The sequence below is a fragment of the Halichoerus grypus genome, chromosome 3 (assembly GCF_964656455.1).
Source record: "Halichoerus grypus chromosome 3, mHalGry1.hap1.1, whole genome shotgun sequence".
NCBI lineage: Eukaryota > Metazoa > Chordata > Mammalia > Carnivora > Phocidae > Halichoerus > Halichoerus grypus.
This window is the reverse complement of record NC_135714.1, coordinates 109,246,730-109,262,919: the sequence shown is the minus strand read 5'-3', so window position 1 is coordinate 109,262,919 and position 16,190 is coordinate 109,246,730. Positions and strand designations below refer to the sequence as shown.

Genomic DNA, 16,190 nt, shown 5'->3' with positions numbered 1-16,190 from the left:
AAAGAGCCAGGAGACAGAAAAATTCCATTTACACAAATGTGTACAAATAAAAAGACAAAATTAATCTATGCTAATATAATCAGAAAAGTGGTTTGGGATGCGGCAGAAGGTTGATGGGTAGATTGACTGTGACTGGAAAGGGCCATTAAGGAAGTTCTTAGAGGAATGGGCTGAATCTTTTTGGGGGCAGGCTTATACAGCTTAAATTTTTCAGAACAGTGTTTGGTAAAGACTGCCAATATGATGATAGAAAATGGAGCAAGTGAAACTCTCAATGGTGGTAGTTTTAATTGGTTCAATAAATTTGGAAAAAATGTTTAGCAGTATCTACAAAAGCTAAGTGTGTGTGTGGGTGTGTGTGTGTGTGTGTGTGTGGGTGTGTGTGTATTTATCTCCTGTTACCCATGTCACAGGAAAATAAGAGCATTATGACCATCAAAAAATATGTACAATACTGTTCACAACCATACCACAGATTCAAACTGGAAAGAACTCATGTATCTACAAACAGCAGCATGGAAAAATACATTGTGTTACATTCATATAATGAAATACTACCCCAAAATAGATAATGAACAACTGCTACACACCAACAACATGGATAAACCTCACAGAAATGATAAGTACAAGTCAGATATAAAAGAGTACATGTACCTCTGATTAGGTGAAATTAAAAAACAAATTGAGAGAGCTCTGAGAAGCAATTACCTATGAGGAGAGCAGTGGTACAGGCTAGGAGCGGGGAACAAGGGAGCTTCCTGGGACACTGAACATGTTTTATATCTTAATCTGGAGGGCAATTACACAACTTTATACACTGAGAAAAGTCATATGTAATGCTATGATTTCTAATATATAGTGTATAAATTATGCCTCAATTTAAAAGAAAAAAAATGAGTAGGGAAATAAAAAACCAAAGTTCTTTGTATACAACTATTGAATAATCTAATAAAAAGGGGGCATAACAATTTATGTAGTATAACATGTGCTATCTCAGGAGAAATAATACACAAAAAAGAAGTAACACTGTCACCAAGAAAGGTTTAACTAGTTTACTACTGGTAAAAGATGGGAAGGAAATTCTTCACTATGCGAAGAATTCCTGAATTCTTCAGGAAGAAAATAAAGAGAACAGAAGTGAATGTTGTGATTTAGACCTGAAAAACATCATACAAAAATTATGTTTTACACAAAATTAAGGAAAAGAGGGGCACCTGGGTGGCTCAGTCATTAAGCATCTGCCTTCGGCTCAGGTCATGATCCCAGGGTCCTGGGATCGAGCCCCGCATCGGGCTCCCTGCTCGGCGGGAAGCCTGCTTCTCCCTCTCCCACTCTCCCTATTTGTGTTCCCTCTCTCGCTATCTCTCTGTCAAAAAATAAATAAAATCTTAAAAAAAAAAATTAAGGAAAAGATCTAGACAAAATAAGAGTTTTATTAAAACCAAACCATGATTATCTTCAACTCCTGAACAATTAGTTATAGTATACAGTTAATATTTCTGGATACCTGAAGGTTTCTCTAACTATTAATTTTGGTCCTTTTCTTAATGGTATCTATTATTATGAACAAATACCAATATTAGAATACATAGATAATGTATTCCTAGTTCCTGGTCCCATGCCTGGTACTAAGAGAAAAGATTTACTATGTGCAAAGACTTAAAGATAAGATGGCAGCACACATTCTGAGGAACCACAGTAAGACAATTTGGAAAACAGTTTCAGATGAGAATAGCAAAAATAGTTCTAAGGACTTTACAAATATGTTAATTACTTCTCTTAAGCCCTTACACTCTATGAAAGTTTAAGTATTATTTGCCCTATTTTAACAATGAGAAAACAAGCATGAAGAGGTTAAGTAACTTGAATAGTTACACAACTGATTAGCTGAAGATCAAGGATTAATTGAATTTATTTTGTTATGTTCGTCACCATACAGTACATCATTAGTTTTTGATGTAGTGTTCCATGATTCATTGTTTGTGTGTAACACCCATTGCTCCATGCAGTATGTGCCCTCCTTAATATCCATCACCAGGCTCACCCATCCCCCCATTCCCCTCCCCTCTAAAACCCTCAGTTTCTGGGAGTCCATAGTCTCTCGTGGTTCGTCTCTCCCTCTGATTCCCCCCCTTCACCTTTCCCTTCCTTCTCCTAATGTCCTCCATGCTATTCCTTATGTTCCACAAGTAAGTGAAACCATATGATAACTGTCTTTCTCTGCTTGACTTATTTCACTCAGCATAATCTCCTCCAGCTCCACCCATGTTGATGTAAATGTTGGGTACTCATCCTTTCTGATGGCGGAGTAACTGAATTTAGGAAAAAAAAAAAAAAAGGAAGTCACAAACAGCTCTCAGCTATGGAGCAAGAATCAAGAATGCAGTAAACTGGATCTACCATATGATCCAGCAATTCCACTTCTAGGTATATACCCAAAGAAAATGAAAACAGGATTCTGAAGCGATATCTGCATGCCCATGTTTATTGCAGCATTATTCACAGTAGCTAAGATGTGGAAACAAACTAAATGCCCATCAACAGATGAAGGGATAAAGAAAATGTGGCATGCATATATATATATGTATATACAGATATACATATATATGAGAATATTATTCAGCCATGAGATAGGAGGACATCCTGCCATTTGCAACAACATGGATGGACCTTACGGACATTATGCTAAATGAGGTAATTCAGAGAAAGACAGGTACTGTATGATATTGCTTATATGTGGAATCTAAAAAAGTGAAACTTGGGGCACCTGGGTGGCTCAGTCATTAAGTGTCTGCCTTCAGCTCAGGTCATGATCTCGGGGTCCTGGGATCAAGCGCCATGTCAGGCTCCCTGCTCTGCGGGAAGCCTGCTTCTCCCTCTCCCACTCCCCCTGCTTGTATTCCCTCTCTCGCTGTGTCTCTCTCTGTCAAATAAATAAAAATAAAATCTTTAAATAAATAAATAAATAAATAAGTGAAACTCATTAAAAAAAAAAAAAAGAGTAAAATGGTGGTTACCAGGAAACAGCAGGTGGGGGGGGTAAGACTGATGTTGTTTAAGGGTACTAATTTGCAATGAATAGTAAATAATCCAGAGATTTCATACACAGTATAATGACTACAGATAATACTGTACTATAATTATGTGATAAATACTACAATACTAATCATATTACTATATATGTATCAAAGTAAAAAAAAAGTACAGTAAGCTGAAAATGAATGGGAAGAAACAGATTCAGTAAGAATAGCTATGTAGAAAACCTCATCTGGGACAGAGGTGTGAACTAAAGTATATTTTGCTTCTTTTGATAGTTTTTCAGGAAAGAAGACTTGAGCCTATCAAAATACAAACAACAAAATATTGATAGAATTGAAATGAAGATCCAAAAAAAGGAGTGAACAATAGAAGGGCATCCTTAAAGACTAACAATAATAGCAAATTCGTATTTAGGGCTTACTGTTTGTGCCAGACGCTGTCATTACACATTTCATCCTCAAGACAACCCTATGAAGTATGTATTGTTACCATTTCCACTTTACAGAAGTCTCAGGACATTGCCCAAGGTCACAAAACTATGAGGATGTGTATGCTGGTTCTCAAGCCTGTACTCTAAATCAATGTTTATATTGCAACGCCCAATGAAACCTTACACTCATAACAGAGAAAGGACAACTTTCCCACTCTAACCAATGGTAGGTACATAATAAATGTTAAGTGAATGTAGACCTGTGCTGTTCTAAATCACTGTGCTTATATGTAAATTCATTAACAGTAACACAAAAGTTCTTTTAAATATTCCTTCCCTACTGCTATAAGTTATAAAGAAACAGATAATCAATAACCTAAAAATTATGCCTGAGGACTCACTGGGAACACCAACAGACCAAAAAATCATACAATAATGAAATTACAACCAGATTCCGACAGAAGTACGGAAGAATGGAGGAAACCAGTAACAAATTCACTGAAAATGACAACTGAGATAGATCTTTGCTGTAGTAGAAATGATGGCAGTAGTTAATAAACTCATTCTACTATGAATATATCATAATATTTTTCTGAAGACTAAGCTTTACAGGAAAAAACCAAGTTTTCTTCAAATTATAGTATACAGAAATTATTTAGATGGCACCTATAAATAAATGTAATAATGGTAGTACTTGAAGTAATTTCTTTCATAAAACAAAGCCTCATTAATTACACATCAACAAATAACAAATCACTAGTTTTTATTGTTTTTGGAATCTTGAATCTTCCTGTAGCTAGTTTTTAAAGCCTAGACCACACATGTTCAAAAAAATTTGCTAAAGAAGTCTGTTAAGAAAATAAAAAGATGAGCCAAAGATTGGGAAAAAATATTCGTGAAACACAAAGGATTTGTATCCAGAAGAACTCTTACAATTATAAAAAAACAAACACTCCATTAAAAATAGGCAAAATATCTGAACAGACGTTTCAACAAAAAAGGTGCACTGATGGCAAATAAACACATAAAAAAAGATGCTCAGCATCATTAGTCATTAGTCATTAGTCATCAATAAACTGAAATACCAAGTGCTGATGAGGCTATAGAACAATGGAACTCTCATACAAAATGGTGGAATGCAAAATGGTCAAACCCACTTTGAACATACTTCTTACAGTTAATACACTTACAATACATGCCGGCAACCACAATCCTCAATATTTACCCAACAGAAATGAAAACATATCTACACAAAGACCTTTCTACTTTATTCATAACTCCAAAAACTGGAAACAATCTAAATGTCTATCAACAAGTGAAGGGATAAACTGTGGTACATCCATACCGTGGAATACTAATCAACAATAAGAAAGAACAAACTACTGATAACGTACAACATGAATAAATCTCAAAAGCACTATGCTGAGTGAAAGAAATCAGAAATAAAGGGCTACAAACTACATACAAACATGTAACTTATTTATATGATATTCTGGAAAAGGCAAAACTAAAGGGACAAAAATCAGATCAGTGGTTTCAGGGGTTGTGTATGAGAAAAGGGATTGGCTACACAGAGGCGCAAGAATATAAGTCTGGCAAAACTATAGCAAAAGGGCAAATCTGATTGCATGTATGTAGGGAACAGAAAACCAAAAATGTTCAAAGCATTTCTAGAACAGGACAAAAAAATTAACGAAAACATTAAGAATACAAGTGGAAGACTTTTAAATTAGTGTTTCTATAGCACAGGAAAAATTCTCCAAATTTTAATAAATAGAAATACATGCTATTTTGCAGCAACCTGAGAAGACTATAGGACCAAGCTCAAGAAGGTCCAAGTTTGAAGGATTAGGTTAAAAATAGGTGGAAACATCATTAGTAAACCCCATTTGAGGGGTTTCCAAGGTTAGGCATTTACTTGGGTTTTACAAAATGAAAAAAAAAAAAAAAGCCATGAAAGAGTCTAAGCCTTAGGCAACCAAAGATTATTTTTGTGTTTTTTTTCCCTTAAAGTTTTTAATATAATTTTTAGAGCAATTTTAGGTTCACAGAATAATTGAATGGAAAGTACAGACTGTTTTGTAAATGAATAATTACCTCTAAAATGAGATTAAGGTTTGTAGTGAGAGCCTGAACACGGTGGAAACCAGCAATCAGGGAAATAGGCAAGAAACCTTGTTTATCCATCTTTCTTCTAAGAAAGAAGTCCCGTTCTAAATTTTCTATACTGAAGTAATATTCACTGAAAAAAAGAAACAAACAGAAATAAACATAAGTTTAATTCATTTATTCAACATGAAATAAAAATATCTATGACTTATATATCAACAGCTTTAAAATTATTTTATTAATAACATACAGATTTAATACAACTTAGATATAGGGTAAATACAAGAAAGAGCAAAACCCTATTGAATTTAAAATTTCTTATCCATGAGTAGAAAGAACTTTAGACTATTGATTCCCTTCCAAAAACCTAACATTAACTTCTACTTAGATCAGCTTTACCTAAGTATAAAGAATTAACCAGCATTTTACTTTAAAATAGCTCAATAACTGATTTTTTTTCAATAACTGATTTTTTTAAAATGAGTCAATGAAGTGAAAATTTTCGTTAAAAGTTACTTTAACTTGCTTCATTTAAACACTACATAATGACTAAAAACAGGTCTACAGATTGCCTTCCAACTTACTCCCCATCACTAAGAACATTATATTTGGAAGTATACTTTGTCAAGTTTACAGAGTAGATTAGTTTTTGTTTTGTTTTCTAAATTGACAGGGTACTGACATTGTTTAATATATTTCTGAATCCTAGTAATCAGCACAATGCTGAGTAAAAATTTAGTGAATACATGAGCACAGGTGTACACACACACACAATTATATATTTGCAAGATCTCCCTCTTTGTTGGAGAGAACCATAAAAGACATTAAGAGTGAACAGAATATATAGCTGTACAAGGAACATCTATGATACTATGAGGTATCTGGGGGTAAAAATACAGGAAAAACTTAAATACCTTAATCTTCTCTAGGAAAGTATAGTGAGAAATGTAAATGGATAAACTGTATAATCAATAACTACAAGTTCCAAGATACAAAGATAATATGGATATATTTAATAATGACATTTGAGAAACACATGTAAAATTACAGCCTCCAGGGAGCCTGGGTGGCTCAGTTGGTTAAGCGACTGCCTTCGGCTCAGGTTATGATCCTGGAGCACCAGGATCAAGTCCCGCATCGGGCTCCCTGCTCAGCAGGGAGTCTGCTTCTCCCTCTGACCCTCCCCCTTCTCATGTGCTCTCTCTCTCTCATTCTCTCTCTCAAATAAACAAAATCTTTTAAAAACTAAATAAATAAATAAAATAAAATTACAGCCTGCATATCGGAAAATAAGAAAAGAATTCTAGAGAGACCAGAAGGACAAATGGGAGGAAATGTACAAAAGAATACAAAAGAAATACATAACATCAATGATAATATGGCCTACAGATTAATAATCCTATGTTTCCAAATCAGAGAGAATTTGCAAAGATCGGTGGCAAATTATGAGAAAGCACACCAAATCATATACTTTGGTGTTAACACTGGGTGACTAAAGATACCCCTGAAATATTCAGGTCAAATTCTAACTTTGAAGAAATAATCACCCATAAATGAGAAATGGCTTTGAGCTACTTTTCACTGGGAGGAAAGATCTTATTTTAGAAATGTAAATACTCAAGTTGTTTCTGTATACTCAGATATTTATCCAACTATCAAAGTGCAAAGCTCCCTTAGAGATCTCTGAAATACTACTGACATCTCAGTAACACCAGTAAATCATATACTCATCTTAAACACTGAAGAAAAAAATCTTAAGTCTTAAAGAAATAAACATTCTGATTTTGTTATACCTCAAAAAGCCCTTTTCACAGTGCCTGGCATGTGGTGGGCACATAATACATGTGTTCTAATTTTTGTTACATGTCAAAAGTCCTTTTCACAGTGCCTGACGTGGTAGGCACAAAATACAAACACTTAAATTCTAAATTTTCACAAATTAAGACATTTGATTTAGTCACACGTTAAAACTGTTCTTAGACAAAAACTTCTGAATCAGGGGCGCCTGGGTGGCTCAGTTGGTTAAGCGACTGCCTTCGGCTCAGGTCATGATCCTGGAGTCCCTGGATCGAGTCCCGCATCGGGCTCCCTGCTCGGCGGGGGGTCTGCTTCTCCCTCTGACCCTCTTCCCTCTCGTGCTCTCTGTCTCTCATTCTCTCTCTCTCAAATAAATAAATAAAATCTTTAAAAAAAAAAAAAAAAAACTTCTGAATCATTAATAAGATGACTTTTTATTCTAGTACTTTGTGAAAACCTTAGTATCTGAATAAATTCATAAATCACCCTATTACCTATAGTATATATTTTTTGAAACTTCTAATGGGTTACAAAACTACTCATCTCTAAATCTAAATGCCAGATTCAGAAGCTAGAAATAATCAAGATCTTAAATTTTTAATATTCTGACACCAAAATGACAAATTATTAATATATTTTTCAGTTAAAATAATTTTAAAAATTCAATCATCCATAATGTAGTTAAGCTTCTTACTTTAAAATACATTTAGCACAGTTTTCCACAAATGCAAGAAAGTTTTTCAGTAACTTCTCAAAGAGAAAAATGTAAGCCCTAATCAATGAGCCTATCTTGAGAAACCTCAAAGAAAACCAAGTCAAAAGCATGACTCCTCAAAGCATGACTCCACTAATCAAAGAACGATTAACATTAAGAGTCATTCTAAACCTGGTGCTCTACCACCTGCCAAAAATCCTACTGCTAAAACAGAAACAACAAAAAAAGGAGTCATGCCCAATGCTGTGTCTGACATTTTGTTCAGTGTCCTAGGGGACATTATCATGTCCTACCTTAGAAGCTCTGGATTCTACACTGCATGATCAGAAATTTTGTCAACACTGATGTAGCTCTGCTCCTCCCTCACTTGTATGAGCACATTGGAGGCCGATTATCCTGACATGGAGTTGCATATCCACTGTCAGGTCTCAGAAGGGACCTGGCAGCAAGAGTTACAAAAAAGACAGGAATAGTGGTTTGAAGTTGATAGCCACATGCCAGGCACTTTCTGCCCATAAAAAGGCCCTTTTCTTCAGTGTTTGCGTCAACTGTAACAGAAGAAGCAAGAACAAAATAAACAAGTTGCTTCGTATTGTATGTAAGCCAATCAAATCCACCATGAAGGCATCCCAGGAAGATGCCTGGATGATGCTGATGAAGAAATTATTTTCTAGTAACAGAGTAAATTTTCTTTCATAAATAAAGGAAGATGTTTTTAAGATGCTTATACCCTTTCAAAAATAGCCTTTTTCCTGCACTTTGTAAGAATAAAAAAATAATCAAATTTCAGCAAACTGGTTATGCAAATCACTTGGGGACATTTTTCTCACTACCATATAAACACATTATATAAATATGCAAAACATCCTATAATACTAATATGTATAAGGGTTATTTTTTTCTTAAAGACAATAAAATATTCTAACTTCAACTTCAGTATTCAGAAGGCAACTATTATGAGAACTAGAGTAAAAAGTCTGAACTAAAAAAGATGAGGTAGTTCCCCTTCAATATGTGTCACAAAGAAAGAGAACTTCAAAGTTAAAAAATAAACTTAGAATTCTGAAATCATTAGCTAAGAAAGTAAAAAACTATCTATCACAATGTTTTGCCATTTATGTTCATTTGCAAATTTCAATATAAAAATTTATTTGCAAATAAGAAGCCTGGCTTTGTTCAACTTCATATATATACATAGCAGCTTTATATTCTTTTATTTAATTACTCGTATTATACCCGATAATATTTTTTAATACCCCTTAAGCAGAGAAATACCTGAACAGTAGACAAAGCAGGAGTCTTATATAACACATGAACCAAATATAAGTTTTTTAAAAATATTTCATTTTTTACTAATATTTTCTAGAAAAAAAATAACACAAAATACTTAAAATTTCCCAATTTTACTAATAAACAGCTTAGAAAATGTGTTATAACGTATTCACTATCAATGATGTTAAGATTTGATGTTCCTATCCCATCTATGTCTAACTTACATTTGGCGTTTAATATACTCTTTAAGCAATGCTTCTTCCACAGGATACACCTGTACACCTGTACCATCATCATAGTAATACATCATACTGGTATTAAGTTCTGTTTGAAATGGCTGATCAGTCCTTTCACCATGTTCTCGATAACCATACGAATAATCGAAGTTCACTTGATGTAAGAAAAAGAAAAGTGATTACATATTAAAAAAAGAGAGAGAGAGAAATAGTCACCATAAAGAAAAATCCAAAGTGAAGTATTTCAGGGGATAACAAATATAAAACCATCTTTATTATCAGACCAAAAAAAAAATTACTTAAAACATTACATTATATAGGATAGTGGAGAAAAGAGGGCTTACATACTTTTTTCAAACTCATCTAATTTAACAAAATAAAAATACATGTCCTACATCGAGGATTTCCTCTGCCTCGTCCTCTTCCCCGTCCTCGGCCTCTTCCTCGACCTCTAAAGGAACCTCGGATATTACCACCCTCACTTCTCACACTGGAAACTTCATCTTGATCGTCTCTCTTTTCTCTATCACGCCTCCAACCTGTTAAAAACAAAAATATTTTTACACATGCCAATTTGCAATGGTGAATAATGTGATTATTTTTATGAAAACATGGTAACTAACCCTCCCCACCTTGTACCTAGTTGTTAGTAACCAGGCATTCTTCAGATAGATAGAAATTTAAGAGATCTCATAGGAATCTGTCAAAATGTCCCTGGCATAAAAGAGGGCCCATAAAAGTATTGACATATAAAGAAGACATTCTAATAAGCAAAATAATATACTAAAAAGATAAAGAGATAATTTGTTAAGATGGTACTGTTGAAGACTCAAGAAGTTCCAAGATGACTGAGTTTGCATTATATAAAACTTAAAAAAAACCCTTTTCACAAAATGTTTAAGGAAAGGTTGTCTCAACTTAAGTAAAAGACATTCCTTTTAAAGAAAAAAAGAGGGGCGCCTGGGTGGCTCAGTCATTAGGCGTCTGCCTTCGGCTCGGGTCGTGATCCCAGGGTCCTGGGATCGAGCCCCACATCAGGCTCCCTGCTCAGCGGGAAGCCTGCTTCTCCCACTCCCACTCCCCCTGCTTGTGTTCCTGCTCTTGCTCTCTCTCTCTCTGTCAAATAAATAAAAATAAAATCTTTAAAGAAAAAAGGAAATGAAAACACAAAACAAACTAGAAGAGGGGCACGTGGGTGGCTCAGTGGACTAAGGGTGTGCCTTCAGCTCAGGTCATGATCTTGGGGTCCTGGGATGGAGTGCACCCCGCCCCCGGCGTTGGGCTCCTTGCTCAGCGGAGAGTCGGCCTCTCCCCCTCCTCCTGCTCGTGATTTCTCTTCTCTATTTCTCTCTCAAATAAATAAAATCTTAAAAAAAAAACAAAACAAAACAAAACTAGAAGATATCTGCAGTACGATACAGGAATTATACCCAGAATACATACAGAATTCATTAGTGCACATACACTGTACACACACACAGCAACTCAATGGGAAAAATGGCTAAAAGACAGGTAAGCAAACAAGAAATACAAATGGACCATAAATACATAAAGTGGCATTCAGCCTCATTGGTCATGAGAAATGCAAATTAAGACAGAGTATTTGATCTACCCCAGGCTGACAAAATTTTAAGGTCTTATAATTTGAAACACTGACCAAGACATAAAAAAGTAGAACACTATATACCATTATTGAGAGCAAAGCCAGGCACATCCACTTTGAAAAACAATTTGGAATAATCAAATAAATTCGAAGGTACATATATATAGATCCTAGAGACCAAGGTTTTTCAACCGTGGCATTACTGACATTTGAGCCGGATAGCTCTCTAAGTATAGGGGGCTGGAGGATGTTTAGCATCATCCATGACCTCTACCCACTAAATGCCAGTAGCAGGCACTCACCCCCCACTCCCCTAAAACGTATTATCTCCAGACAAAGCCAAATGCCCCCTTAGGGATAGGGGAAAATCACTTCCATTAAGAATCACTGCCCTAGATGCTGCAATTCCTCCTTAATGAGTATCTTAACAGTCTTTTTCAAACACATCTGTCTCAACCCACAGTAAGCCTTACTGTATGTTACACCCTAGAACATACAGAATTATTTTTTGTAATTTCAACACAACTGTTGGGCGCCTGGGTGGCTCAGTCAGTTGGGTGTCGGCCTTCAGCTCAGATCATGATCTCTGGGTCCTGGGATGGAGCCCTGCATCGGGCGTCCTGCTCAGCAGGAAGTCTGCTTCTCTCTCTCTCTGCCCCCACCCACCGCTTGTTCTCTCAAATAAATAAATAAAATCTTTAAAAAAAAAAACCCACAATTGTGATGAAAAATATATTTTGAGTGAAGCACTCTAGAATCTACCAATTTTTGAAAAACCTGATCATGACCCAGTACACCAATTTCATAATGCACTCATGGGCTGCAGTCTAAAGAAATTATCCCAAAGAACCTCTTGTACATGTTTACTGGAAAACATGCATAAAAATGTACATGGTAGCACTTTAATATGAAAAAACTAAAACAATCCAAAGGTCTATCAACAACAAATTCTATCAAATAGTGAAATACCCTTTTGGCAAGGAAAAGAACTCACAGCAATACAACTAACATACATGAATTTAAGAAAATGAGACTAAAATGAAAAAAATTAGTGCCAAAGAGTATGTTAATGGAGTCATACTGAATGTCAGTTGCATGTAAAAAATACTCAAAAAACATACATTCAGGCCTTTTTTTCTGAGAAGAGAATCAATGGGTTGTAATTGCAGGGGGCACACAGGGAAGTTCAAAGGTAAAGGCAATATGCATTTCTAAACTTGGTGCTGAGTTTCTAGTGTTGATTATATTGTTGTTCTTTAAAACCTTCATGTTTTCTTATATGCCCAATACTTCGTAAGAAAAAAACGTTAATTATGTATATATATTATTTTTTTAACATTAAAGTGATATATTTGAGAAATGATACAAAGGCAAAAAATGTCCGTTTTTCTGTAGACAAGTTTCTTAATTTTCAAGTCATATTTTGTGGACAGCTGAGTAAATACAACTACATTTCAGATGGTATTAGGGAATTATTGTTGATTTTCCTGGATGCTATGTTTTTTTAGGACAGCAGTGCTGAAGCGTCATGACTGTCTGCAAGGTACTTTCAAATAATTCAATAGATAGGTGAGTTAAATATAGCAAAATTACTAAATCTAGGTGGTGGTTAGACAGGTATTCACTGTACAATTCTTTCAACTTTTTGTGTGTTTAAGGTCTTCATAATGTAAGTGGAAACTTTTAAATGTAGTATTAGGTTTGTAAAATTTTCTTAAGCCCTCTCCATCCATTCACAGGACAACATGTATGCTTTGGAAATTATCACACTAGAAAAGTAATTGTCAGACTTAAGATTTCAGCAGAGACCTATAAAACCAAATGCTCACCTAATTGTTGCCACAAATCCTCCTACTGTCCTCTGCTTTCTGAAATGTGAGAAATCCTATTGAAATAATGTATCTGGGAAATGATCTTTAAGTAGTAACATTAAATGTGAATGTATTTTATACATGTATAATTTATAGCTCAGTAAAGTTGACTTTTTTAAAAAAGAGCCAGAGGGGTGCCTGGGTGGCTGTCATTAAGCATCTGCCTTCGGCTCAGGTCCTGATCCCAGAATCCTGGGATCGAGCCCCGGGTTCCCTGCTCCGTGGTAAGCCTGCTTCTCCCTATCCCACTCCCCCTGCTTGTGTCCCCTCTCTTGCTAGCTCTTTCCGTCAAATAAATAAATAAAACTTTTAAAAAAATTAATTAATTTAAAAAATAAATAAAAAAGAGCCAGAAACCACCCATCAGAGGCTCCCACTAGCCAAATCTGGGACAATCAGAGCATCAAACTAAAAAATCATGGTAATGGATTATAATCCACCAAAGAAATAAGCCGTAAGTCCACACTGATAACAAGGGAAGTCATTCCTTATACTGGAGTGCCAGATTATAGTAATAACTGAATCAGGCAAGAATCATCAATGGAAACTACAGCTCATGTGAAAAGTCTGATGAAAAACTGGGTGTTTCCAAAATTTCAAAGTCTCTCTCACAAATTACATATTAATTATAAAGGAGAAAAAAGTATCTCTATAATAAAGAAACCTGGAGCACATCACCTTAATCAGCAATAATAAGATAAACCAAGATCATGTGCATTTCCATGCACTGAGAAGAAAACAATTTAACTTCTGCAGTATTCTGGCCAAAAATTCATAACCCAAATCTAATCATGAGGAAACACCAGAAAATCCAAAGTGAGATATCTACCACCTAACTACCATCTAAAGACAAAAGCAGAACTGTCCCAGATTAATGGAGACTAAACAGAACAGACAACTAAAAGCAATGTATGATTTCAGATTAGATCCTGGAAAGGAGGGAGGAAAAAAAAAAACTGAAAAGGACACCACAGGGAAAATCTGCCTGTGGACAGTCACAACACATTACTGTTCTTATGATATATACTCTGAAGGTATTTAGTGTTAAAAGGGGCACAATGTCTGCAACTTATTCTCAAATCATTTATACTATAGTTATTAAAATTATGAACATTAACACTAAGTTCTTTAATGTCATTTTTCTCTTAGAATGTGACTTACTTCGTGTATCATTTCTCCTATTATTATGTGATGATTTATTTGTTTCGGGTTGACATCTTGAGCTGTTCCGGGATCCTGGTCTTTCTTGACTGTCTGGTCTTATATCATCTAAGTGGAGTGGTACCCACTTGTGCTTATTAGCTTGAAGAAAACCAAATAAAGTCATTTAATGACACTGCACAATTTTCATTAAAGCTTTGCAATTCTGAAAGGATGCTAAATTTTAATCAAATGGGAGATTTAGTTTGTCCTTAAAGGTTCTTATATAGAGGACTAAAATAATTTTCTTTTCACAGAACTCCTTGATAAACTTACCTGTGCAAATATTTCTAAAATTCATGTGAAAAGCCAGTTGATGGAATACCATTGGTATTCTTTTACTTTCAAGCAAAATGCTCACCCTTGTTTAATTCTGATGAATGAGCAATACATGTAATACACTACTCCTAATACTTGACTCCTTCACTTTAGAATGGGGTATATCTGACAAGACATTATAATGTACACACTGGAAAAGTCTGGCTGATGATTCAAAACACTTTTAGTTTCAAGTCACTGTCCAAAATATTAATTTATCCAGCATTACTAATAATGAAAGGTTTCTCAAAATTAGAGAATAAAATTTGTCTAACTGCATTTGATAAATCTCTTTATAGCTACTACACATGTTCCTAAGACAAGAGATACAAACAATTTAACTTCTCTTGTTGCCTAAATGATAGCATAATTGTTATACTATAGTAACATCCTGATTACTTAATTTGTGGAATCTATAGTTAAGGTTTCAAAATATTTAGTCTTCTACTCAATATATATATTTTTACTACAACAGCAAGACTCATACGCAAAGGAAAAACTACCAAGGTAATTACGGGAAAGGGAATTATCAGTATGCAACTACAATACTGATTTCCTTTAAATCCTGCAAACTACTCACAGATGAGGAAGAGAATAATGAAAGAATCTTAAAAAAACTCTTTAAATTCTGTACTATAAATTCTATCAGTGAGATTCTTTGGTATAAACAAGCCCTTTTAAAGATTTAAAAAAAAAAAAGGGTGCTCTAAGGAGAGTCAATTCATGACTCTTATATGAATTTATCTATAAAAACCTGGATTTTAGTGTTGGCTGATCAGTTTTAATTGAAGCAATTAACACAGAAGACAAATTTTAAAGCAGGATGACAGACCTATCATCTGTATTAATTCTAGACAGTCAAAAAAGACTTACGTATCTAAGAAGCATGAAAAAGCTAAGTGACAAAAATGTTTAAGAAATGTGGGGCGCCTGGGTGGCTCAGTCGTGAAGCGTCTGCCTTCGGCTCAGGTCATGATCCCAGGGTCCTGGGATCGAGCCCCGCATCGGGCTCCCTGCTCTGCGGGAAGCCTGCTTCTCCCTCTCCCACTCCCCCTGCTAGTGTTCCCTCTCTCGCTGTCTCTGTCAAATAAATAAATAAAATCTTTAAAAAAAAAAAAAAAATGTTTAAGAAATGGGTAAATTTTTTCCTAACAACCACATGGTTGTCCTGTTGCCAACCACTTTTGAGCAATTAGCCTTGGCTCATTGTATCAAGTGACCCTAATATGCTTACCCTGCAGCTAAGGATTAGATATTCATTTAAGAAAAAAATTTAAGGGCGCCTGGGTGGCTCAGTTGGTTAAGCGACTGCCTTCGGCTCAGGTCATGATCCTGGAGTCCCGGGATCGAGTCCCGCATCAGGCTCCCTGCTCAGCAGGGAGTCTGCTTCTCCCTCTCACCCTCCTCCCTCTCATGCTCTCTGTCTCTCATTCTCTCTCTTTCGCAAATAAATCTTAAAAAAAAACATTAAAAAAAAGAAAAAAAAGAAAAAAATTTAAGTAAGTGCTCAATATACCGTAGATTGTTAGTTCCATTATTAAACAAGTTGGCCGGAAACTACACCTCATTATAAAATGTCCCCTCCCACGCCACATCACTT

General features: G+C 35.2%; 1 protein-coding gene across 14 annotated transcripts in view; it reads right to left on the bottom strand.

Annotated features, from left to right (window-relative positions):
- LARP1B (La ribonucleoprotein 1B) overlaps positions 1–16,190 on the bottom strand; it is a 127,800-nt gene that overhangs the window by 93,129 nt on the left and 18,481 nt on the right. For 11 of the 14 annotated variants that reach the window (XR_013446453.1, XM_078069215.1, XM_078069216.1 and 8 more), the window contains exons 5-8: positions 14,234–14,374; positions 9,994–10,137; positions 9,587–9,752; positions 5,567–5,711 (exon numbers count right to left, since the gene is read on the bottom strand). Coding sequence is in view for 13 of the 14 variants with exons in the window: in XM_078069215.1 (XP_077925341.1) it covers positions 5,567–5,711; positions 9,587–9,752; positions 9,994–10,137; positions 14,234–14,374 (596 nt within the window). In the remaining variant the exon portion in view is untranslated. Of the gene's footprint in view, positions 1–5,566; positions 5,712–8,383; positions 8,624–9,586; positions 9,753–9,993; positions 10,138–14,233; positions 14,375–16,190 lie in introns of those variants that run through there. The other 3 variants (XM_078069213.1, XM_078069211.1, XM_078069222.1) reach the window with 2 other exon arrangements.